Source organism: Ostrea edulis, chromosome 9 (genome assembly GCF_947568905.1).
Source record: "Ostrea edulis chromosome 9, xbOstEdul1.1, whole genome shotgun sequence".
NCBI lineage: Eukaryota > Metazoa > Mollusca > Bivalvia > Ostreida > Ostreidae > Ostrea > Ostrea edulis.
The window spans coordinates 8,130,781-8,155,432 of NC_079172.1; the positions used below are offsets into that span (position 1 = coordinate 8,130,781).

The following is a 24,652-nucleotide window of genomic DNA, read 5'->3' on the forward strand; positions in this document are numbered from 1 at the left end:
GGTCATCCAGTAGATAAATATCTGCATTCTGGTAAACTGCACGTGCTAAACTGACTCTCTGTTTTTGTCCTCCGCTAAGGTTGATCCCCTGTAAACCAAGTTTTTGATATAGCTATTTTGCACATTTATCAATATTCATAACCAGTATTGAAACAGAATATATTACTGTTGTATTGAATTCATTGTGATGTACAACATTTATTGTACCTTTTCTCCGATTTCAGTTTCGTCTCCTCCAGGAAGTATATCAAGATCGGCCCGTAGAGCACATGTGTCTAACACTGTAGCATAATTTTCGTCACTCATTGCCTTTCCGAACAAAACATTTTCCTTCAAAGAGTTGTTTTGAATCCATGCTTGTTGTGTAACATAGGCTATAGATCCCCTCACACAGACATCCCCAGATAGTTTCTCCATTTCTCCAACAGCTGCTGCCAACAGTGAAGATTTCCCGGCACCCACAGCTCCTACTACAGCTACCAATTCTCCATCAGGAACGTTAATATCGATACTGTACCAGATAGAACCAGAGTTTTTCAAGGGCATTTCTTTCATATAAAAAATATCGAATAGAAATACTAGTTAATTTTATTTTAATTTTCCAATGACTATTCCATGCATGTAGAACAGAATGTATATAGGGGAATATTCGTTCCTTATTTCACAGTTTATTTCCACCCTTTTTCCCTTGTTGTCAGCGACCGAATTCTAGACTGGATAAACCCCTTTTCTCTCTTTTAACGCAACATTGCATTAAAAACGGGAAACCGTTGGCGGGTGTAGAATGGCGAAAAAAGGGATGAAAAGGAATATTTACAGAAGTGACTTACTTCTTCAAGACAGGATTCTTGTATTTATTCCAAGCAAATGATGCTTTCTTTATTTCAATCGCCTTTTCTGCATTTTCATTATGTTGAATAGCTGTTTCATCTATTTCTTCTTTATTCAGAAATTTCTGAATTCTCTTCAAAGCTACCGATGTCTATGGAATAATAGAAATTAATATACGGGTGTTATAAATATTTCTATACTGAAACCAGAAATATAATGTAGTATTTGAAGGGCAGATGTTATCATTAAGATAATGTAAATGATAGACCTAAACCTCAACAAGAGATGTAATAACGTGTGGCATATGTAGAATTGGCCCTCGCAGAATTCCAAGCAGAGATATTGTATAGAATATTGTCTTCGTTGTCATGGAGTTACTTTCATCAAACCAAAGGTACACTGCAAAAATTACGAACGTTATCTGCAAGAGAAAATGGCAGAAGGATTACAATTAAAGTATGAAATTCATTTATGTACGCGTCGTTAAAACATTATATATATACATGTATAAATTCTTCATCACGGCTATTAAATAATACAGTCACACCTCGTTATCTTGAATGCAATGGGACTGAGAAAAAACTTCATATCCTTAAGATATAAAGGGTAAAATACTTAAAGAATAAGTGGTTGGGACTTTCGAATCACTTTGACATATCCATGAAAGGTGAAGATATTCCCCAAGTGATCAATCTTATAACTCCAATAAGCAATACAAAATAGATATTTGGACAAACAGACCCCTGCATCCATGGTATATATATATATATATATATATAGAGAGAGAGAGAGAGAGAGAGAGAGAGAGAGAAAGAGAGAGAAGTTCAACTGTATTTTCTATTTTATCACAGACATATGTTGCATTGATGATAGTACTTACCAGAAATTCCGACATGCCCCAAATAAAAAAAGAAAATATATTGAAATATTTCCTCTTCATTTTTCCATGTAGTTCTTGGGATCGAATAGAACCAATTTTGTCTTCAAAGGAAGGTTCCCATGCGTACAATTTCAATACCTGTACGACAGAAAAACAGTCATCAAACATACGTAAGGTAGATAGATGAGCATACGAGAGAGAGAGAGAGAGAGAGAGAGAGAGAGAGAGAGAGAGACCTTAATTCCATTGAATACTTCATTCAAAATCTTCATTCTTTTGTCTTCAATATCCTTTCCTTCTTTCTGCAATAGTGTTTATATTGTTTAGTTAAATTAGTTACCAGAATTCAGACATGATCAATCAAATTTTGCATGTGTGAATTTACATTACGTACATTGATTTTGTGATGCCTCTTTGCTATGAACATATTCACAGGAATGAAAATTAATAACAGGCTAAATCCAGCAAGAGCAGCTAATTCCAACTCCTGGTACAGGAAGTATAGTGCCACGCATGCCTGAAGTGGCCCAATCCATAGGAAGTGTAATTGAAAAAGAGCACGCGTGATCTTCATGGCATCATCAGCCATCAAATTCACCATCTCCCCCACGGTGCTGTCTTGTTTGGATCGGTGTGAAAGCTTAGTCATCTAAAAAGGGGGAAAGTTTTCCGATTAAAAAAAGATACGTTTTGTCATGTTGTATTTCCGTTATGTGCAGTGTTAGTGACGTACCTTTCTGTAGAGGGCGCCACATACCGATGTTCTGATTTTGATTCCGATCATATGACAAATGTTGTCGTCATAGTTAGCCATTAACATTTGTACGATATCAATTGAGAATTTGACGCAAGCGAACAAAATTCCATGCCACAGAAAATCATCTCTATCCTCAGCAAAATTAATCATATATCTGAAATATAGATGCATCTTAAGAAGCTTTATTATTATATGGATACATTCATTTTAGAAATCATGCCAAATTGTTTTAAAGAAAAGGTTTTTAAAAATTAGATTTCAAATACTGTACTCACTTAAATAGCAGGGGGTTCACAAACCGCAGAACATGACGGAGAATTCGCTGAAGAAAGTTAAGGACGATCTCAAATGAGTATATATTGAATATCACTTTGACCAAACTGGCTTCTCTGATATTTTCACCTGACTTGTTATTAATGACTTTACGTTCGCTGCAAAGGTAAATAAATAAAATATCATAAAACCATATGTCATGTCTTCCACGTATATCAATATCAATGAAAATGTTTGATATAACAATACGAACTTCCCAAGATTCTGTACTTCGTCACGCCATGCGTTTTCAAATATCGGAACAGACGATTCTGATTTCAACTCAGCTTGGAGTTCTAACATGTCGGCAGCCTTCAAAGGTCTGTGATATGCCTCTCGTACTAGACTGAACAACAAAAGCAAATTGTACTAAGGTATCCAAAAGACATATTTTGTGGTTTTTAAAATATAAGAAACTTTATTTTCAGTCTCTATTTTTTTTTTTTTAGAAACGTATAAAGCTTACCTCGTAAACCAAGAAAAAGTAAGTTTCGACAAAAACGTACTTCTCTCAACGCACCATTTCTGCTACAAAGAAAAGCAGGTGTATTGATTAATGAGCCGAATATTTCATGCCTAGCGACAAAAGTATGTGATTGGATTCTTTCAGAAAATACCTTGTACTTTTCATCGTCATCAGGAAATTTGTCTGCAAACAGCCCTGTCAGGACCATCTGACCAACAGACAGAAGAGATTGAAGTGACAGAAGACATAGCCTGTTGTCCACATTTAAGTTTTCCTGAAATATTATTCTCTTTTAGTAATTCATTCCAGTATTTCTCAAGTTGATATAAGCGACCGCTATAATTAGGTGAATTTCTTTGTAAATATATGTTTCCATACCTGCGCGAAGAGCCTTCTGATGTGGGATTGAAGCGACAATAAAAGACTGACAGACAACAGGAACCAGTAGCTGAGGAGGAATCCGGACGAACGTATCTTTTGTTGGCGTTCAGTCAGCATAATATGATTAGCAACCATCTAGAATGTTTTAATAAACACTATAACCTTATACTTGTACATATGGAAGTGTCTTATCAAATATTAGCAAGACAAAAAAAAGTTTATCAACCAAGTTTGCTAAATCTACAGTCCCTGAAATGTTCTATTTTTCCGTGCGCTCACTGTGCGTTCACCGTGCGCTCACCGTTCACCAACCGCTCGCGTTCACCGTTCACCGTTCGTTCAGCGTTCAGTCTTTTGTCTTAGCATTGTCATTCGGAACACACAAGTGAAAAGATCGATTTCGATAAAGGCAAACATGAAAAAAGAATGCGTGCGTAAGAGTGAAGGGAAACTTTCTTATTTTATTAGAAATTTGATATTGAAGTACAAAATGTCTGGATTATCAAATGTGAAATTTCAAAAAAACTAACTCCAAAATAGTATCCCGAGATGACGCATCAATATTCATGATTCAAGCATTCTAAATATTATGAAATATGATTCGAAACATGCATTTCCCCCTGCTTTTCCATGTATATACATGTATTTGTACGTGTAACACTGTACACAATGTACACATGAAATTTGTTTGTGTATGATTGTTGTGTGAATTGATGTGAAATTTGCGATCATTTCATGAGAAATATACATTCACAGTACTTTTACAAAAATGGAGTAAGCTTTTTTTTTTTTTTTTTTTAGACTGGAGGTATTCAGAACTGTAAAACATGCAGTTTCCCCGATTCTGGTATATTTTATTATTTATTCATTGATTAAATGTACATATCTTTTTTCTTACCAGATTATGAAATAAATATAATCAAAGGGAAAAAATCTTAAACATTCCGAATGTATAGTTTAAATTGCGTTCACCGTGCACTCATCGTTCACATTGTTCTCGCGTTTGTGCTCCGTTCGCATTCTGCGTTCTCTCACCACTCATCGTTTAGGACAATTCAACTTAATTGATAGATTATCATCCCCGCCCGCCCCTCGAAAATCGGCTCGCCCCGAATTTTTTTTATTTTGCGAAACTTGCGATTTCATGCCCGACTCCGGTATTTACACTTCTTGTTTACATTTCCGGTATAGCAACACATGGAAAACCACGTAAAGGAAATATAATTATATGGTTTTCTTAATTTCTCGCGTTCTTACGGGGATAAATCTTGAAGAAGTTAGGTATCTTTCTGTGTTTGAAATTAATTTAAAGCTTAACCTGGAATTTGTCTGTGAAATGAGCATAGCTTGATATCCATCTGGCATTAAATGATGCACTTCTGTTGACAAAAAACTCGTTTGTCATTGATATTTTTCTCAGAAACAAAAAATAAAATCCTCCCACCCGCCTCATACTTTTTGGTGACCCTGGATGATAATCTACTAATTAAGTTGAATTGGCCTTACCAACAATTCAACAAATTGCGTTCAACGTTCACTCTGCGTGCGTTCACCGTTCACTTTATGTTCGTTCTGAGTGCGCTCACTGTTCGCTCACCGTTCAAGTGTGAAAGAAGAACGTTTCAGGGACTGTATATGTGACATGACAATACGCCAGTTTTGAGATACGAACTCTTCTGTAAAGGAGGTGCATTTAGTGGAACTTTGAATGCCTAAGTGGGACAGAGTGGATATACAGCCAACGAGGAAGACGATGAAATGTATTAAAAGCGGCTTCTCTTTAAATATAAAAATGTGGGAAATACTAAATACTATCGAAAGAAATGTTTTACCGAAGTGGAAACATACAAACAATAATATGTTTTACGGCGTGACCGTGTTTGAGGGCGAAGCAAAGTTTTGGCATTAGTATCTATATCCAAAACAGGACAAAAATAATCCGAAGTTAGCACGAGGACAGAGCTGTATCAAAGCATTTTGATCCGCCTATATATTGAACGCGGGAAATATAACGTAATCGATGTAAACAGTACATTGTGACGTCATATTCAGCGTCGTTATTTAGCAAATTTACAAACATAGCGTTTGAACCACAACAAAAAACATGGCGTTAATCGTGGAGTGATTATATATGATTAAGAAAATAAGATTTACATGCTTTTACGGATTTTATGTAACATCTCAGAACGACGTGAACTAGGGTAGACGAGATTCAAAATGGAGGAATACATGTCCACGCGCTAATATTCGAATCGACGCCATTGGTACCAAACTTTTCAAGTTCCATAGGTATGGTTTAATTTTTCATTATTTTCCTATATTTTCCTTTTAAACATGTATATACGTGTTACCTATAGGGAGAGCTCCGCTCTCACGGCCCTTCGGGCCCTGAGAGGGCTTCGCCCTCTATCATATTTGCAAGAAATGTCTTGGATATGGTACTTATGACGAACGAAATAACGTGATAGGATAAGAATTCTATATATTTAAAATTACTTCCTAGATACTTATCAATTATTAAGTTTGTGTATCAGTCGAATTCGGGTTATCAAACAACGTATGAGAAACTTACTGAGTACATTCACTTACGCTGTGATGAATATCTGTCCCACTCCCTCGTGTAAACAATTTCTTTAGCGCCTTACTATGTACGAGAGTTCTCCAAAGGGAAATAACTCGGACGTTCTCGAAACCGGCGTATTAATTTGCTATATGTGATTGCAACAATGCAATGTTTTGAATTTGCTATATGTGACGGTGATAATTTAATCACTGCTTTAAGTTTGTTCTGTGACGGTGATAATTTAATCACTGCTTTAAGTTTGTTCTGTGACTGTGATAATTTAATCACTGCTTTAAGTTTGTTCTGTGACTGTGATAATTTAATCACTGCTTTAAGTTTGTTCTGTGACTGTGATAATTTAATCACTGCTTTAAGTTTGTTCTGTGACTGTGATAATTTAATCACTGCTTTAAGTTTGTTCTGTGACTGTGATAATTTAATCACTGCTTTAAGTTTGTTCTGTGACTGTGATAATTTAATCACTGCTTTAAGTTTGTTCTGTGACTGTGATAATTTAATCACTGCTTTAAGTTTGTTCTGTGACTGTGATAATTTAATCACTGCTTTAAGTTTGTTCTATGTGATTGTGACATTACCAGTGTAATTCCATTGAGAATGGAGGAGAAGAATGTGGGTTCTCCCCAGGATTCACTGAGCGTGTCCACGTAAACTGTATCCAGACATTCCAGGAAGAATAGTGAAATAAGTAAAGCACACAACATCTGGAAAAGAAACCTTAACGTGCGGATATCGGTGTCATAGCAAAATTCGAATTCTTATTTTCCAACTTTTTGTTGATATTGCACATGAATAACATACCTCACAAATCATCATTAATATTGTATCTTATTCCACATAAAACAAAACATTCAGCTGCCTAATCGGAACTTACATTTTTGGCCGAACTGAGCCCAGACTGGGGTTGTTTTGGGTGTTGCTTCGGTAGGAGAAAGAGTCTTAAGGGAGATAAAGCTAAGAGAAAGAAACATGGAGTCCAAGATAAGAGGGTTTTCTGGAAACATGGCGTCAGATCTGGAGTGGCAGTATTCCATGTAAGGTTGGAGTCCTAATTAAAAGTGCAACAACGTTCATGAACTATCAAAATGTTAATTATTAAGAGTGCAGCAACGTTCATAAAGTATCAAACTGTTAATTAAGAGTGCAGCAACGTTCACCACACTTCACTGTTTTCTGAAGTGTCCAAAATATTGTACACAAAGACAAATACTGATACAAAGTTTTAATGATCTACAATTACAATTACCTTTATCCTTAGAACTTATTTTGTATGGTAACATTTTGGTTATAACTGAGATTATCTCAGTTATAACCACAATGTTACAATTTTCAATATTGTGCATGAATTTATCTTGTCTACAAATAGATTTGTTAAATTTCTTAAACATTTTCATTTTCAAACCACAGAACCAACTTGTTTATATCTTTTTCCTGTGTAATAAATTTCTATTTCCATACCTAAATTATATTTGTCAGTCATACATCAAGCTGTAAATTATCATAGAAATGGAAACTGTTCAACATATCAATGTATTTTAAAATATTATATAGCTTCATTATCATTATATGATAACTATATCTATATGACCTTGACCATGTCTTTGTATGGAGAGGGCTTATATAGGCAACGCCTGTTGTCCAATCCTTTTATGTATTATACATAATATAATATTATTTGAATTAAATTAAGCAACGTTCACAAAGTATCAAAATGTTAATTGAGAGTACAACAATGTTCATATAGTCTCAAAATGTTAATAAACATTAAAAACGAATAGAAATATCAATAAACGAAGAAAAGCATAAATTAAAGCATATGAATAAAGATTATCGAAGTACAACAGATATAAAAATGTTAGTAAAACATAGAACGTGTATAAAAATATCCATCAGCGTATAAAAAAGATTATCAACATAGAAAACCATCGTACCTTCTATAACCACTGACTGTGCAACGGTTAGAGAAGATCTGATTTTAATCAGATTGCATAGAAAATGTATAAAAATGTTAATAAAACATCAATAAACGAAGAAAAATGTATCAAAATCATTTTCAAATTAAAACACGTATAGAAATGTTAATAAACGAAGAAATACGTACAAAACATCATCAACGTAAAAAGCGTATAATATAAAAATGTCAATAAGTACAAAAAGAGAACTTATAAATGTCAATAAATACAAAAAAAAAAAAAAAAAAAAACCCTTGAAAATGCATGAATAAACTCGATCTGTCATGAATTCTATTAATATTTTACTGTAAAATAAGGAATTTAAATACCCCCCTCTCTGATATTTGGTTCCGTTTATTATTAATTTAATTTCCACAAACCAACTTGAGATTAAGAATCGGGATTAAAACGAAGTTTTGGGGGATCGAATTGAAATATTAATAGAATTGATTGTTATACCAGTGCTACAAATTTTCACCCTGTTGTGCAATTCCGTGAAATGAACTTGCCGAGTAGGGACCTATAGATAAAGAAATATATTAGACGATATAAATTATAAAAAAGAACCCTAAAGTTATCCACGTTTTATTTGAAACATACCCAGAGAGTTTCTCCTGAGCAATAGGGTTCAATCCTATTGATGACAATTTCCTTTACTCTGTCCATGAATTGTATAGGAAGACTGAAGCTCAGCTGATTAAAACAACGGGCATTTAAACTGACCCAGAAACTAAATTTATCCATGCCGTAATACAAGGAAAACCCCAATGTGATGCAAAACGTTGAAAGTAGTTTCTGTACATAGCGCACATGGGACCAACGTATGGATAAAATTCCTCAATAATTTCATGCACAACTTATTAATTTTATACACAATATGTATGTTGAAAAGTGTAATTTTGAATTAAGATAAAGTGCACTGATTACAATTGTTATCAAGGACCTATATACTATACTAATAGAGTAGGATTTCCACTATGGTGGAATATCCCCCCCCCCCCCCCCCCCCCCCCCCCCCCCCGTCTAGAGTAGGATTCCGGAGACCCTCCTCCTTTTCACATACATGTACCAACAGTAGTATTTCTCCCCTCCATAATGAAAAGGATAAGTGGTGTTTAGTTTAAACTGTATTTATTTCAAAGAAACAAGAACGTGATTAAATACACGTATCATTTGAATTGTTGAGATTGGAAAACGAGAGCACATATACACTTATATCACTTCCTCTCTCATAATTCTTTTTTTTAAAGTGGTGTTTAATAAATTGAGTATAAACATTAATTAATACTAGACACAAATCACGTCCATAAATCTATCTTATACACGGTCTCTTTTACTACATAAAGTCAAGATTTTAAGTCTTTTATCAAGAGTTACATGGAGATCATCCAGTTCTAGAATTTTTCACCAATCAGCAACGGTTTTCCCTAGATTTCCTTTCTCCTCCGTGGAAATCAGTGCACTGTAACAAAATTAGCTTTATTACTGTCAGACAACATATTATGCAAAGGTGGTCTCCACTAAGTGGAAAATATCTAAACATTTCAATGTGATAGTGTAACGTGAAATTTACTGTACAGGTAATCTTTAAATGTTTAGGGTGTGTGATAATCTTGTAGATAAATTAATATTTCTTTAGATTGTGAGATCTGGGGAACGGTAATAAATGACGTATACGTGACAGTTGTTTTGACACAGGGAGTTTCTCTACTGAAACAGAAAACAATGGACGGAACGCCCTACATATATTTAGAAGATTTGCTTGGGTCGGCATCTTTTACCGTTATGTTCGAGCCCATCCCAATAGTCACGATTAGAATGAAGACGCATAATTATGTAGATAGAATTGTTGAGGATATTGATTAAAATATTTATAATCTTCACACAAAAAAGATTTATTTTAATAATAGAATGTTTCTTTGGTTTTTTAATACAGTAAACTATTGTGAAGGTCACGAAAATTGATGAAAAATGCATAACCCGCGTATGCAATTTTTTCTACAATGTTTGTTACAATGGAAAGAATCATTTTCTAAATGAAATTGATACGGACACACATGCATATGACACCACCATATTCATTCCTCTATAAAGATATCTTACATGATTTATGAGATATCTTATGTTTTCAATAAGCTATCTAATACATTTTATAATAAGATATCTCATATAATTTACAGTCTATAAGATATCTCAGAAAATATGTAAGATATCTTGCATATTAAACAAGATATCTTTATGAGATAGCTTACAAAAAAATTAGAAGATATCTTATAATTTTTAAAGATATCTTATAAAAACATATGATATATTACATGCTTTATAAAATATTTCAAACTTTATAAGATATCTTATATATTTCATAAGATATCTCATAAATAATTTTTATAAGATATCTCATATCTTATATCTTTTATAAGATATCTTATAAAAGAGAGTTTATAAGATATCTCATAATTTACAGTTTATCAGATATCGCATAAGATATATAAGATATCTTATAAAGTAAATAAGACATCTCACAAACCTTATAAGATATCTTGTACATTAACACTATATCTCATACAGTTTATCAGATAGTTTATGAAATATATAATATCTTCTCAACTTTCTTTCATAAGATATCTAATAAAAGTTATAGTATAATTTACAACGTTTATGGGATATCTTATAAAAATTCATTTATTAGATATCTTATAAAATATATAAGATGTCTTATAAGGTTTATGAGATATCATATAAAACATATAAGATATCGTATATGTTTTATAAGATATCTCATAGATTTTATAAGATATCTTATAAAGGATATAAGATATCTCATAAACTGTAAAATATATCTTATACCTTTTATAAGATATCTTATGAAATATATGAGATATCTTTAAAGAGGTGCCTAGGAAGAGTAAGCATCCCCTGTTGACCGGTCACACCCGCCGTGAGGCCTATATCCTGATCAGGTAAACGGAGTTATCCGCAGTCAAAATCAGTGTGCCAAGAACGGCTTAACAATCGGTATGAAACACGTCAGACATGTGACGTCAGACTGTACTATAATATAGCATTAGTATAATTAAAGCACTTTACTATTGTTGCGCAATTTAAAACATTTATGTACAAATTCACATAACCTTCGATATCATGAACTACGTCGACACTTACGCGGGTTATGCATTTTTTTCTGCAATGCTCGCTACCTTCATCACCCGATGAAACAACAGAGAAAGCATTTCTAAGTAACTCATCTTCAACAGTAGTTTTACAGAAGTGACAAAAAACGACATTTTTTGGAATGGTTTTGAATATCTACCAGTTTCAATTCCTAAATAATGGACAGATATTCTTAGAGAGTACTACTTTCACAAGAGTCTTGTAATTTATAATTCTTTCTAATTTTACTGTAAATTAGTAGTTTTCCACGTTATTCTTAAAGTAGATCTAGTTGTAGAATGTGCTTTCATTCATATCTAATGATGAAAGATTTGGTTTATTTCTTAACGTTTTTATTTGTCCCTGCCAATTTTCCTGTATGTCAGTATTATAAAGGTTATAATCTTCCAATTTACAAATGTAGCAGCCATAAATATTGGATTTTTAATACCATTTTCATCGTCATAGCTTTTTAGTCTTTTGTAAAATTTGAACATAGAGAGGAGAGCTTTAAAGCAGATGGGGAATGTTCCTAGTTCATATTTAATGGCTAAATTTGTTCCCAGATTTCTTCTGTACATCCAATATGTCTTTAATTATTAAGTGCTATATTTTTTCAAAGGGTAGTTGGTCACAATTGTTTTTGTAAATTTTAGTATTGATAATAACATTCATACATACATTCACACACATAGTTTAGTTATAATAACATAATAAGGTTGACAGTACCAAGTAAAGAGTGGAAAGACATTAATCAAAAATATTTTTCCATACAGCCCAGATTGTACTGAATTTTTTAAAATTACAGTTTTTTGAAAATATACAATGGTCAATTTCGTATTTCATCCTAATATATTGTAATGAACCCTCAAAAGATGGTAATCTGTTTTGTTTGCAACATAAATATATATATTGTTTGGTATATAAAATTATGAAATTTATTACTTTGTTAGAATTTTGTAATGGACAATCACCAAAAATAATATTAAATACATTGACACCAAATCTATTTCTTGTTTTCTCATAAATATGTAAGCTTAGTTGGTTCCACAAAGTTACTATTTTGTCGCAAAACACAAAAATATGTTCAATGTCTTCAGAGCTGTGTCCACAAAATGAGCAAATATCATTATCCACAACTTTGATTTTTTTAAAGTAACTTTTAACAGGTATAATTCTATGTAGAATTCTGTATTGCAACCATTGTGCTGCTGAATCTGACGTTAATTTAAAACATATTTCAAAAACTTCTTTGGTAATGATATCTCTATAGCCCCTCAAAAATGGACAGGAATTCCATTTAGCAATTGAAGTCGGAATTTCTTCTTTATAAGTAATTTTCTTTTATATATATATATATATATATATATATATATATATATATATATATATATATATAACTCTTTTAACACACACAGGTTTTTTTGCCATTGTAAAAATGGAATTTATAATACTGTTGTATTGCATAAAACAAACATGATCAATATCAATTTTTTTTCTTCAAATCTATCCATTGTTAGAAAAACACCGTTAAAGTCTACAAAATCATTGACTGACTTGATACCTTTTTCATACCACTTTTTGCAAACACATATGACTTGCCAACTTTAACTTGTCAATTGTACCATATTTGAACATCTTTGACCCTTGATGGCTCAGATAAATAACTTTTAAATGCTTTGGAAATCCTTGAATTATTCTCAAAGCTATCAGGATTAAAAATAAACAGCTCAAAGACAAAAATTATATGGATTGGAACAACAACAAAAATTTCTGCTGACGCTATCGTCACCCAAGATGGAAACTAGACTGGGGATCCACAAGCTTCACTCTCCTAGGAATACATTTTTCAGTTAATCTAGAAAGAATTGTAGAACTCAGATTCCTACTATTCATGAAGATTTTAACACCTATAGGAAGAGTGACAGTCATTAAAACACTTCTCCTCCCAAAACTTAATCACTCATTTTCTCCACTACCAAATCCCAGTCAAGAAATCATAAACTCATTAACACAGGAACTCTTTAGATTTATATGGAAAGCGAAATGTGATAAAGTTAAAAGAGTAACGGTTATACTCAAAAATACATGTTGGGTGGGCTTAACATGACCAATATAAATAATTTCATAATATCTTTAAAGTGCTCATGGATTCAAAAAGTATTAACATGCAACCAATCCTTCTGAAGCTTCTTATGGAAAAGGAGTGGTGAATAAAATCGATCTTAGATTTTGGGAATGAATATATATATTGTCTGCTAAAAAATACTTTTAATCCATTTTGGACTGATGTTTTTACTTCATGGTTGAAGGTAGTGAGTTCACACTTGGTCACAATTGTTAATGTTAATGTTGAAGCCTGAAATCCAAATTTCAGAACCATATAGAATGATGGCTCCAATAATGTAACAGGTCATAGTATATTAAAAACCAAGGCTGTTGAGGGTACTGCAGTTTATTTTGTATTGCATCGCAGAGTACTGCTTTACAACCCCTGGAATAAACAATTACATCAATAAATATTTACATAATGAGCTATAGAACTAATGACAAAGCTAGTAATGATAAGAATTCTGAAGTGATACTTTCATCTGACGAAAATATCATATCAGTATGTCATCTGATAACCTATAATTGAATGATATACCGGTGTTGATAAATTTGAATGGTGCAATTACATGTAAGTATCCACCTTTCATATCATATTGACTCACGCAAAGTCTAGTTAAAATTGAATATATAACTCTAGCTTAATTAAACTTACCAAACTTTAATAATCTTTTATCCTGTAGACTTTCCATTCAGCATTTTTAAATAAACTCTTTTGTTTTCTAATAAATAATTTTGGGGTCCGCAGAAAGGGGGGGGGGGGGGGGGTGTCGGACCCACTGCCCCCCCCCCCCCCTTTTGGATCCGCTCTTGTGTATGGATACTACTACCCCCTCTTTTTCTGATTTCTATTTTTTTTTTTTTTTTTTTTTACGGTGTAGTGTATTTTATTATATCGGTAGAAGGCCAATCTCTAAATTAAGCTTACAAAAAGCATGAGACGATTACATATCGTAGTCCAAAAAAAGGGGGGGGGGGTAGTAGTGGCCATACTCTATGTGCCTGTGGTTACAACGGTAGATGAGATGTAAATAAATGTAAGGATCAAGCAGGAATCAAAAAGTTTTGTATCAGTTTATATTTTTATGCATTTCTTTAGAATTCCGGAATTTTTCCAGAAAGTTTTGACTTTTATAAAAATAAAAACATTTCCGATCATGAGATCATTATTAACATAATAACATATATTGAAGACATATTGTATTATTGGGCATTAAAATTTGCAATGGATCGAGGGAGAGCAAAATCTACCATGTCTACAACAGCTGCTGTCGGATGCATGAAGACACTTCTGATGATTTTTAACTTCATATTTTGGGTAAGTATCCTGTATGGTATTAAGTGCACCTGGCCTGACAGCTGTGCGGTGCATGGAATAGGTGCTAGAGATGCAAATTATATACAACGATCATAAGTGGAAACTGTCGTTATGTAATATATTTACTTTCCGTGAATAACACATTTCAGGTCCCCTTTTTCTCGAAATTCATACTCTTCCTATCACTAGCATGTTCAACCCATACAATATTTCATATTGAGTGAAGGATATTTTTAAAGAAAATGAATTAGTATGCTATGGTATTGAAGACAGGCTAAGCATATATCTGATAGTATGCCAATAAAAAGGATACATGTATATATAATTGCCATTCTTTTCATCAAGGTAACTGGAATATCTATCCTAGCTTTGGGAATATGGACCAAAGTGGATTTGTACAAGTACATGGAGCTGTCCACGATATACTATAAAGATTCTCCCTGGATTCTGATTGCAGTTGGTGCTTTGATTGTGATAGTAGGATCCTTTGGGTGTTGCTGTACGGCCAAAGGAAATGTTGTGTTATTGTACATGGTAAATAGGCTCAACCGAATTCTTAATTTTAGTTTTGAAAAATGAATTATATACCAGGGTTGGACGCTAATGGTAGTCCTGCATGTAGCCAGAGGGTATTAAATTTTGCTCCGGACTGAGTAAATTTTGCTCTATACTATGTAAGTAAATTTTGCTCCAGATCAATATAAGTAAATTATGCTCAGACAAAGTAAACTTTCATATAAGTGCGATGACATATAAGTGCAGTGACTTTCGAATTGACTGGCAGTATTCAAAAATGTTAGTGACTGAAGATTACAGTGAAGTACATATAATCCATATGGAGATTTTATTAAGAGGTGGAATGATCCATCGATGCACTGATGCATCATGATACTCATTTTGATGATATACGGATTGATACACATGTCTATTAAATGTCAATACCCGTTATAGCATTTTCCAAAACTATTCAAACGTCACAAGTCGGGTATTTTAAGTCTGCCTAGCAGAAAATGAAAGTAGAAAAAAAAAACATGGTAGACTACACAATATTTAACAAAATGGAGTGAAAACAAGTGAGGGGTATGGGAAAGATTTGGCTTGCCAGTTTAATGGTGTAAGAAACATTGATAAGATAAAAGTTTTTGAAAAATTGTGATATTTATTTTATTTTAGTCAAGTAACTAGCTGAACTGAGTGATATTTTTTCTGTTTTGTTTAGAACTTGATAAAGAAATACTTTTTTGTAGTTTTTATTGATATGCAAAGTATCGTGATATGTATCGTATCGTGTGTTAAGTATTGTGATATGTACCGTATCATGTGTTAAGTATCGTGATATGTATCGTATCGTGTGTTAAGTATCGTGATATGTATCGTATCGTGTGTTAAGTATCGTGATATGTATCGTATCGTGTGTTAAGTATCGTGATATGTATCGTATCGTGTGTTAAGTATCGTGATATGTATCGTATCCTGTGTTAAGTATCGTGATATGTATCGTATCGTGTGTTAAGTATCGTGATATGTATCGTATCGCGTGTTAAGTATCGTGATATGTATCGTATCGCGTGTTAAGTATCGTGATATGTATCGTATCGTGTGTTAAGTATCGTGATATGTATTGTATCATGTGTTAAGTGTTGTGATATGTACCGTATCTGTGTTAAGTATCGTGATATGTATCATATCGTGTGTTAAGTATTGCGATACCTATATCAGATCAGCTAGAAAGGATATCATCCCACCCCTAAGATTTTTTGGTCATTATAGTTTTGTAGTAAAAATAAATGAAAAACGAAAGAAAGTTGTTCCAAAACTTTAGCTTTGATCACAGAACTGAAATGTATTTTATTGATGTATGGTTTTCAAAAATCTTGTTTGAAAACCCTCCCGGACCTTACATATTATCAGTTCACAACTAGCGCCGAGTTAGTAGAACCAGTAGAGGGCAGATCCTACTAGTTCTGAGGATGATGCCTTGATAAGATTTGTAGTGTCCAACCCTTTATACCATATACAAGTCATAGCACTGATATATAAACTTAGAGTTTCTGCTAACTTGACATCTGAGAGGGGAGGTGATTGAGGTTGAATTTCCCTGTGATGTGTCATCAAAATGTAAAGAGATTTTGAAATGAATAATGATATTCTGATGCAGTGGTATCAATTTCTGTTCAGTATGGACTATTCCTTGTGCTTGTGTTTGCTGTGGAACTTGGTGCAGGTGCAGCAGGATTCTTTTACAAAGGAAAGGTATTGCATTTTGTACCATACTTTGCCATTAAATCAATCATTTGTCAATGCATGCATGTCTTGTCAAACTTTGTCAATAGGTTAGACGATATTGACATACATTTGTGGGAATTGCAGAAGGTGTATATTTTTATGTGAGAGATTGAAATTGGAAAACACTTGAATATGGAATGCTAAAATCATCATTTGGTATATCTGTTACTTTCTTTAACTGAGAGATTTAAAAAAAGAGAATAGTATTTTAGGAATCTGTCACTGTCATATCACACTGTTAACATCTTCCTCTGTTTTGTAATCATACAGAAAATTCTCTTTAACTGTTTTTATATCCCCCCCCCCCCCCGAACAAAGTTCTGGGGGGTATATAGGAATCACTCTGTCTGTCTGTCTGTCTGTCCGTCCGTCCCTCTGTTCATCCGTGCAGATTCGTGTCTGGGCCAGAACTTTTTTGTTCTTTGACTTAGGCATACCATATTTGGCACAGAGGTGGATCACCATGAGACGATGTGTCAAGTACCTTCATGACCTCTATATGACCTTGACCCTTGACCTCAAGGTCAAAATTAAAGGTTTTTTTTACAATGGATTCGTATCCGGGCCATAACTTCTTTGTTCTTTGACATAGGCACACCATATTTAACACATGAGTGTATCACCATGAGACGATGTGTCATGTACCTTCATGACCTCCATATGACCTTGACCTCAAGGTCAAAATTAAAGGTTTTTACAATGGATTCGTGTTAGGGCCATGACTTCTTTGTTCTTTGACATAGGCATACCATATTTGACACATGAGTGTATCACCATGAGACGATGTGTCGGGTACCTTCATGACCTCTATATGACCTTGAACTTTGACCTCAAGGTCAAAATTGATTATAGGGTTTTGACATAGTCATACCATAAGACATGGGCGTATCACCATGAGACTATATGTCATGTACATTCATGACCTCTTTATGACCTTGACCTTTGATCTCAAGGTCAAAATTATAGGTTTATGCCATGGATTTGTGTTTGGACTATATCTTCCATTTTCTTCTACTAAGGCATACCATATTTTTACACTTAGGAAAGAGGTAATTTATACCTATTAACAACATCCTTTGGGAGATTGGGGTAAGCGGGGGGTATTCTTAGTGAGCATTGCTCACAGTAACTCTTGTTGAATTTAAGACTGTCTAGATGAGATTGGTTGATTAAATGTAAATTTATATAAGGAGGAATGATGAACATTAAGCCTTGAACGAATAGTGTACATTTTCGTTGTGTGTTTATAATTGTTATAACATACATTATGTATATTTAGCTTGAACAAGGATTTAAAGAAGGACTTGAGAATGCACTGAAACAATATGGCAACGGAAATCAAGCAATGGATGAACTACAGACCCAGGTAAAATATAGTTTCCAATTTGAATGTTACATGTATGTAGTTAAAGTTACACCAAGCAACTGCACAGAGAAATTGAGATATTTCTTCTGAATAATGAAATGATAACAGCTTGAATTGACTTTGTTTTATTACTGTCAGTTACACTGCTGTGGTAGTAAAAGCTACGTAGACTGGTTCAGCACACCGTGGGAGGAGACGAAGAATGGCAGTAGAGCTGTTCCGCGCTCTTGCTGTAAAACTGATGTGTGTAACAACATGGACGTTAAAGATGCGAACGTCACAGACATCAACACGACGGTGAGAAATCTATTAGCTTGAATTTGCTACTGCAAGAAAGTTATAAAAGAAAATGTAATTACATGTATGTAATCATCTCAAAGGTATCAAAACAGAAGAGGAACATTAAAATTGCCACTTAATCTCACCTATATCTTTTATATCCGCTGGCAAATGTGGCCATCATTTGATACTGTAGTATGTGTATTTGTGTGGGTATATGTTTTAGGAGCATGCATATACTGTAGACGTATTTAATTCCTTGGAGTCATAATTTCGCGGATTATCATTTTTGGTTTGGTCCGAGAGTACAGAATTCTGCTGAGTTGCATACAGCTTACACGAAAACAGCTTACATGCTTGAAGTTCACTGGTATGAAATTCTGCGGATTTTATGTGACGTGGACATAGTGGAAATATTCTGTGCATAGTAATGTACATCTACAGTATATAAAAGTGGTTACTCCTTCTCAGTATTTTTACTGCCATTGTTGAAAGTTAGCAAAGTGTATCAACGCATCTTCACAATCAAGGGTTATTGATTCATTACCTCACACTAACAGTTAGTTAGAATTCAGAATTCTGTACCCTGTTATTGATTCATTACCTCGCACTAACAGTTAGTTAGAATTCAGAATTCTGTACCCTGTTATTGATTTGTTACCTCGCACTAACAGTTAGTTAGAATTCAGAATTCTGTACCCTGTATTGATTCGTTACCTTGCACTAACAGTTAGTTAGAATTCTGTACCCTGTTATTGATTCATTACCTCGCACTAACAGTTAGTTAGAATTCAGAATTCTGTACCATGTTATTGATTCATTACCTCGCACTAACAGTTAGTTAGAATTCAGAATTCTGTACCCTGTTATTGATTCGTTACCTCGCACTAACAATTAGTTAGAATTCAGAATTCTGTACCCTGTATTGATTCGTTACCTCGCACTAACAGTTAGTTAGAATTCTGTACCCTGTTATTGATTCATTACCTCGCACTAACAGTTAGTTAGAATTCAGAATTCTGTACCTGTTATTGATTCATTACCTCGCACTAACAGTTAGTTAGAATTCAGAATTCTGTACCCTGTATTGATTCGTTACCTCACACTAACAGTTAGTTAGAATTCAGAATTCTGTACCATGTTATTGATTCATTACCTCGCACTAACAGTTAGTTAGAATTCAGAATTCTGTACCCTGTTATTGATTCATTACCTCGCACTAACAGTTAGTGCGAGGTAATGAATTAATAACCCTTGACTTGTGAAGATGATATCAACCGGCATGTTTCAATCTAGTGAGTTTGTTGTCTGTTGTTTGAATCCAGTGAGTTTGTTGTCTGTTGTTTTAATCCAATGAGTTTGTTGTCTGTTGTTTTAATCCAATGAGTTTGTTGTCTCGTGGTTTCAGGGATGTTACACTAAAGTTGTGGATTTCATGCAATCAAATATGGCTGTTATTGCTGGAGTGGCATTTGGTATTTCTTTTTTCCAGGTATGTGTCTTTCAATTTACAATATGTATACATTTATCAGATGTTTACACCTTTATCCAGTGGATATCATCCAATACATAAATTCTAATTATTACACTATGTTTTCCTAAACCGTTTATGATGCCACAAACAAATGTCAATTTTACGTAGTTTGTTTACAAAATGTCAGGAAACAAAATTCCCAACAATACGGTAAATAAATAAATAACCAGAAGGGGGGGGGGGGGGTTAACATGTGATAAAAAGAATCTCCCATGGTTTGTGGTTTGATATGATTTATATCCAACTTGTGTGTGTTCTATAGAAAACACACAACTTGTTGATATAAATCATGTCAAACCACAAACAATGGTAGATCATTCATATATATATTTATGAAAGGTGAAGATAATGAACAGTGATCAATCTCATAACTCCTTTAAACTATACAAAATAGAGAGTTGGGCAAACACAGATCCCTGGATATACCAGAGGTAGGATCAGGTGTGTAGGAGGACTAAGCATCCCCTGTCGACCGGTCACACCCGTCGTGAGCCCTATATCTTGATAAGATAAAATGAGTTATCTGTAGTCGAAATCAGTGTGCCAAGAACAGCCTAACAATTGATATGAAACACGTCAGATCACATTTGACCCAATGATAGGTTGTATTGGCAAACTAAATTGTTATAACGATATATATATATATATATATATATATATATATATATATATATATATATATATGACAAATATATATGTATATATATGGCAAATGGTTTATGATGGAGATATTTATTCCATTATGACGATTCTAGATTACATGAATGATTTATATGCACTCAAACAGTAATAACTATTTCACTGCTAAATGTCTTAAAGGAATTGAATATGGAATTACTATGACTGTTATTATATGTGTGCAGTACTGTTGATGTACAACGATATATGATAACAATGTACTATTATTATCAAAAAAATTTATTTGTAGCTTTTGGGGGCATTACTAGCATGCTGTTTGGCAAAGCGTGTCAACAAATCCAAGTATGAGCAGATGGCATAGAGGGCTCAAAGTCAGGACATAGTGGGCTCAGATAAAGTCAAGTCAGAAAAAGTTTTTTCTGAAAATTCTACAAATGCACATTGTACTGCTTTAGATGTTTTGCTACTGAAATGTGATCTCAAGAAAAAAAATGGAATATCGTTTTTAATCAATTGTCAAATTTTACTTCATAGTAGGATGCTTATATTTGTATGATATTCCAATTAGTAAAACTATAATTTCATACTGATCGAATATGATCATGTAGTCTCATGAATATTCTTCAGTGACTTTAGTTGGCTTTTCCAATAAGGTGCACTTTTTGTTATAAGTTTAAGAGATGCTTGCATCAGACTAAAGACATTAAATTAAGGATATGTATTCTTCTCAAACTGAGAAATACAAGGGAGTGCTAAACGTAAACTTTTCTTATAAAAGAAAGGTAGAATTTGATTCCTGCATTTTGTGTACTTAAAAGAATTTGCCCTTTGATACTACCAAGGAATCATTTAAATTCGTGGTTTGGAATTTGTTGGATATGGACCCACAAAATCCAAGAGAATTGAGCCTCCACAAAATTTATGAATTCCTCAGTATTATGAAATTATTTCCAAAGTTTAATATTGAGTTTTTTTGCCCTTTTGATTTGAAATGGTTTCATTAAAAACAGACACAGTATACAAAGATTTAATCTGCTCTAGATAAAACGTATACTTTTGAAACCTTATTTTATTTGTGTATGTAGGTATTTTATGAATTTTATATTAGTAAACAAAAAATGGCTACACAATGACTTTGTGGTATGACTTTATTATACAGACTGTAGAAGGAAGTTTTATTTTCATTCTCAAAATGTATTTCTGACTAATGTATAAATGATCTTTAGGGGTTTTTGAATGCATTTCATTTGTTATTGAATTGTTAGAAAACCCGAGTGTAACTTTGACCTTTACAATAACCTTGTTTAGTCTTATTATCAATATTAATATATTGATATGAATTTGGATAGATATTCCTGTTTTGGGGTTGTTTAGTAAATTAGTTTAACTGATTTATACCAAAGTGAAGTACTAGTAATCATTCACCAGTTTATATACAGTTTTTTATTAACATTTACCTATTAGAATTTCTGTTTGATACAAAATGACTGTTCTATTTTTAGATATCTTAGATATCATAACACTGTTAACCCATATGGATATGTACAATATCTTTTATTTTACAGTTTACATGTTTTTTTTTATTAACTGATTTTATAGATTTTTGTTGAATTGTCAGAAATAGAGTTTATTTACATGCTAAAAATTGCACTTTGTCTTACACAGCCATGAAAACACTGAAAATTAGTATTTAATGATGAACATTTTGAAAAGAAAGTAAGATTTTTGTGTAAACTGAGTCAATCCGGTGACTAGTTTTGCTCCGTATCCGGCATTATGGTAAAAAAATAATTAATCATGATCATTTCTTTTACACTATAAGAGGTAGAGCTTGCATAATCTTTGACCTTGTGACCTTAACATTGACTTTTGACCTGTTTCCAGTTTGCTGTAATCCGGAGGCATCGGTGTTTCACAAACACATCTTGTCTAATTTGGTATGATGCACCTTTTGGACAAGGGGGATTTAAATTAAATTGTATTTGTAAGAAAAAACTAAATGCATAGTCAGGTAGAGCTGGAAGGCCTTTACCAAAATTGTAAATTTCATGATCCATGGAAAGAATTTCTGACTCTGGGAGTGTTTATATGTAAAACATTTAGATAACATCTTCTTTAATGCTATTGATGTTGAATTGAAACTAAATAGATATTTAGAAGGAGCAGGTAGTCCAAAATTGTAAATTTTATTTCCGCAAGGTTAGAGGGTTCTGTACCAGGGTGGGGCTGAAATGGTCAAGTAATGAAATGTCTTTTTTGTTAAAGGGACTGATTCACAATTTCCCCCCAAATTTTGTTTATCACTTTTAATGATTAAAATCTACTTCTAATGCATTTAAAGGGTTTCACAGAAAAAATGAAGGGTATACATTATCACAGAAGCTCATTTTAGTGAGTTTATTATTTGTTTTGTAAACAAAGATTGCGGTATGTTATTGTTTACTAAGTTTTCAAAAGAAATGGATTTTGATCTAAGTTTATCATATCTATCACATTTCAAGTATTCTTTTAGTAAAATGTGTCATCTAAAAGTTTAATTTGTGATTGTGTAAACTTAAGGTGCTTTAAATTTATACAAAATTAACATTTCACTGGTTTGATTGTAATTATGAAAATACTCGAGTCTTTGTTTACATAACACAGAGTGAAAGCCAAAATATTGCTCTTAACTTTGCAGTTAGGTCAAATTTTGGCTGTCAGTATTAAAGGAGTTATACAGTATTTTAAATATTTCACATCAAAATTGAAAAACATTTTTTCAAAAACGCAATTCAGTCCCTTTAATTTTGCTGCATTGTAATATTGTCAGAATAAAAAAAAACTACCATCTTGTTTTATAAGTGGTGCTGAATAATAGAAAATAGTTCAGATATACAGAACAGGAAAATTATTAAATGAATAGCCCTTGGAGCTTGTGATACCTTTAATTGATATTGATTTATTAAGGTGACCAATAAGGCCTGTGGGCCTCTTTTTTGAAAATCATGATGTTTGTACAGCCATGATACTTGTACAGCTGAATACAACACTCTAGATCTGTGTGTTTGATTATATGACTCTGGATCTGTGTTTTTGATTATGGTACATGTATTGTAAATTTAAGTAAATATTGTGTTTAATTATTAATGTATGCATGTGGAATACGCAATTTTCTATTCTCTTTCATGTTACGGTGTCAGGTGCATGTATATATATCATTGTATTTTATATTTTCTGTGTTTGCATAAAATCGCTTTTAGACCGATTTTTGTTTTTATGAACATGTATCTACCCACCGTAATGAAAAAAAAACCTAAGTTAAATTGTATTGATAGTTTTATGAATACCTTGCTCAAGTTCAAAGAAAGAAATGTGTTTTCTCTGAATAAAATGTTTGGTTATTCTATGATTGCTTTTGAAATAAATGAATTCAAAATATATTTTAAAAATAGGAAGTGTTGACATTGCTTTGTAGATTGTGTAAAGCTGATACCCAGTGCTGCTTCGTTAGTTGTTTTAAATATTTATAGTTGTTGAACTCTTGATTATATTCTGTTCAGTATATATTGCTGTTAAGTCATTTTCTCTTGTTATTCGTTCAATAAATATATCACTTTATTTATATTAAAACTTGTTTGAAATTATTTCATTTTCTTTGGTGTTGCTGTGCAGAAATCATTCATGAACTAGCAGTCTGTACATTTTATCATGTAGATATTTCACTTGTAAAATGCAACTCTGTTGGTGCATTTGACTTTTAACAACTATCTGTATATCATATTCATTATTTAGACCTAAAATCTCATGACTTTCCACATGATATAGAAACTGG

General features: G+C 32.9%; 2 protein-coding genes across 2 annotated transcripts in view; one reads left to right on the forward strand and one right to left on the reverse strand.

Moving 5' to 3' along the window:
• The window catches only part of LOC125659651 (multidrug resistance-associated protein 1-like), a 14,131-nt gene extending 4,994 nt beyond the window's left edge, over nt 1–9,137 (reverse strand). The window contains exons 1-16 of the mRNA XM_048891393.2: nt 8,761–9,137; nt 7,083–7,256; nt 6,787–6,912; nt 3,625–3,762; nt 3,398–3,520; nt 3,247–3,308; nt 2,995–3,126; nt 2,744–2,899; nt 2,445–2,622; nt 2,106–2,360; nt 1,948–2,013; nt 1,712–1,849; nt 1,106–1,252; nt 831–982; nt 208–511; nt 1–88 (exon numbers count right to left, since the gene is read on the reverse strand). The exon at nt 1–88 is cut by the window's left edge and continues 80 nt beyond it. Of these exons, the coding sequence (XP_048747350.2) occupies nt 1–88; nt 208–511; nt 831–982; nt 1,106–1,252; nt 1,712–1,849; nt 1,948–2,013; nt 2,106–2,360; nt 2,445–2,622; nt 2,744–2,899; nt 2,995–3,126; nt 3,247–3,308; nt 3,398–3,520; nt 3,625–3,762; nt 6,787–6,912; nt 7,083–7,256; nt 8,761–8,904 (2,383 nt within the window). The 5' untranslated portion in view covers nt 8,905–9,137. The remainder of the gene's footprint in view (nt 89–207; nt 512–830; nt 983–1,105; nt 1,253–1,711; nt 1,850–1,947; nt 2,014–2,105; nt 2,361–2,444; nt 2,623–2,743; nt 2,900–2,994; nt 3,127–3,246; nt 3,309–3,397; nt 3,521–3,624; nt 3,763–6,786; nt 6,913–7,082; nt 7,257–8,760) is intronic.
• A 5,162-nt stretch (nt 9,138–14,299) lies between these two features.
• Nucleotides 14,300–24,450, forward strand: LOC125659147 (tetraspanin-7-like). Its single transcript, XM_048890708.2, has 7 exons — nt 14,300–14,737; nt 15,083–15,271; nt 16,916–16,990; nt 18,303–18,389; nt 18,528–18,686; nt 20,077–20,160; nt 21,131–24,450. The coding sequence occupies exons 1-7, from the start codon at nt 14,645–14,647 to the stop codon at nt 21,200–21,202; spliced, it is 759 nt and encodes a 252-aa protein (XP_048746665.1). The 5' UTR covers nt 14,300–14,644; the 3' UTR covers nt 21,203–24,450.
• The last annotated feature ends 202 nt before the right edge of the window (nt 24,451–24,652 follow it).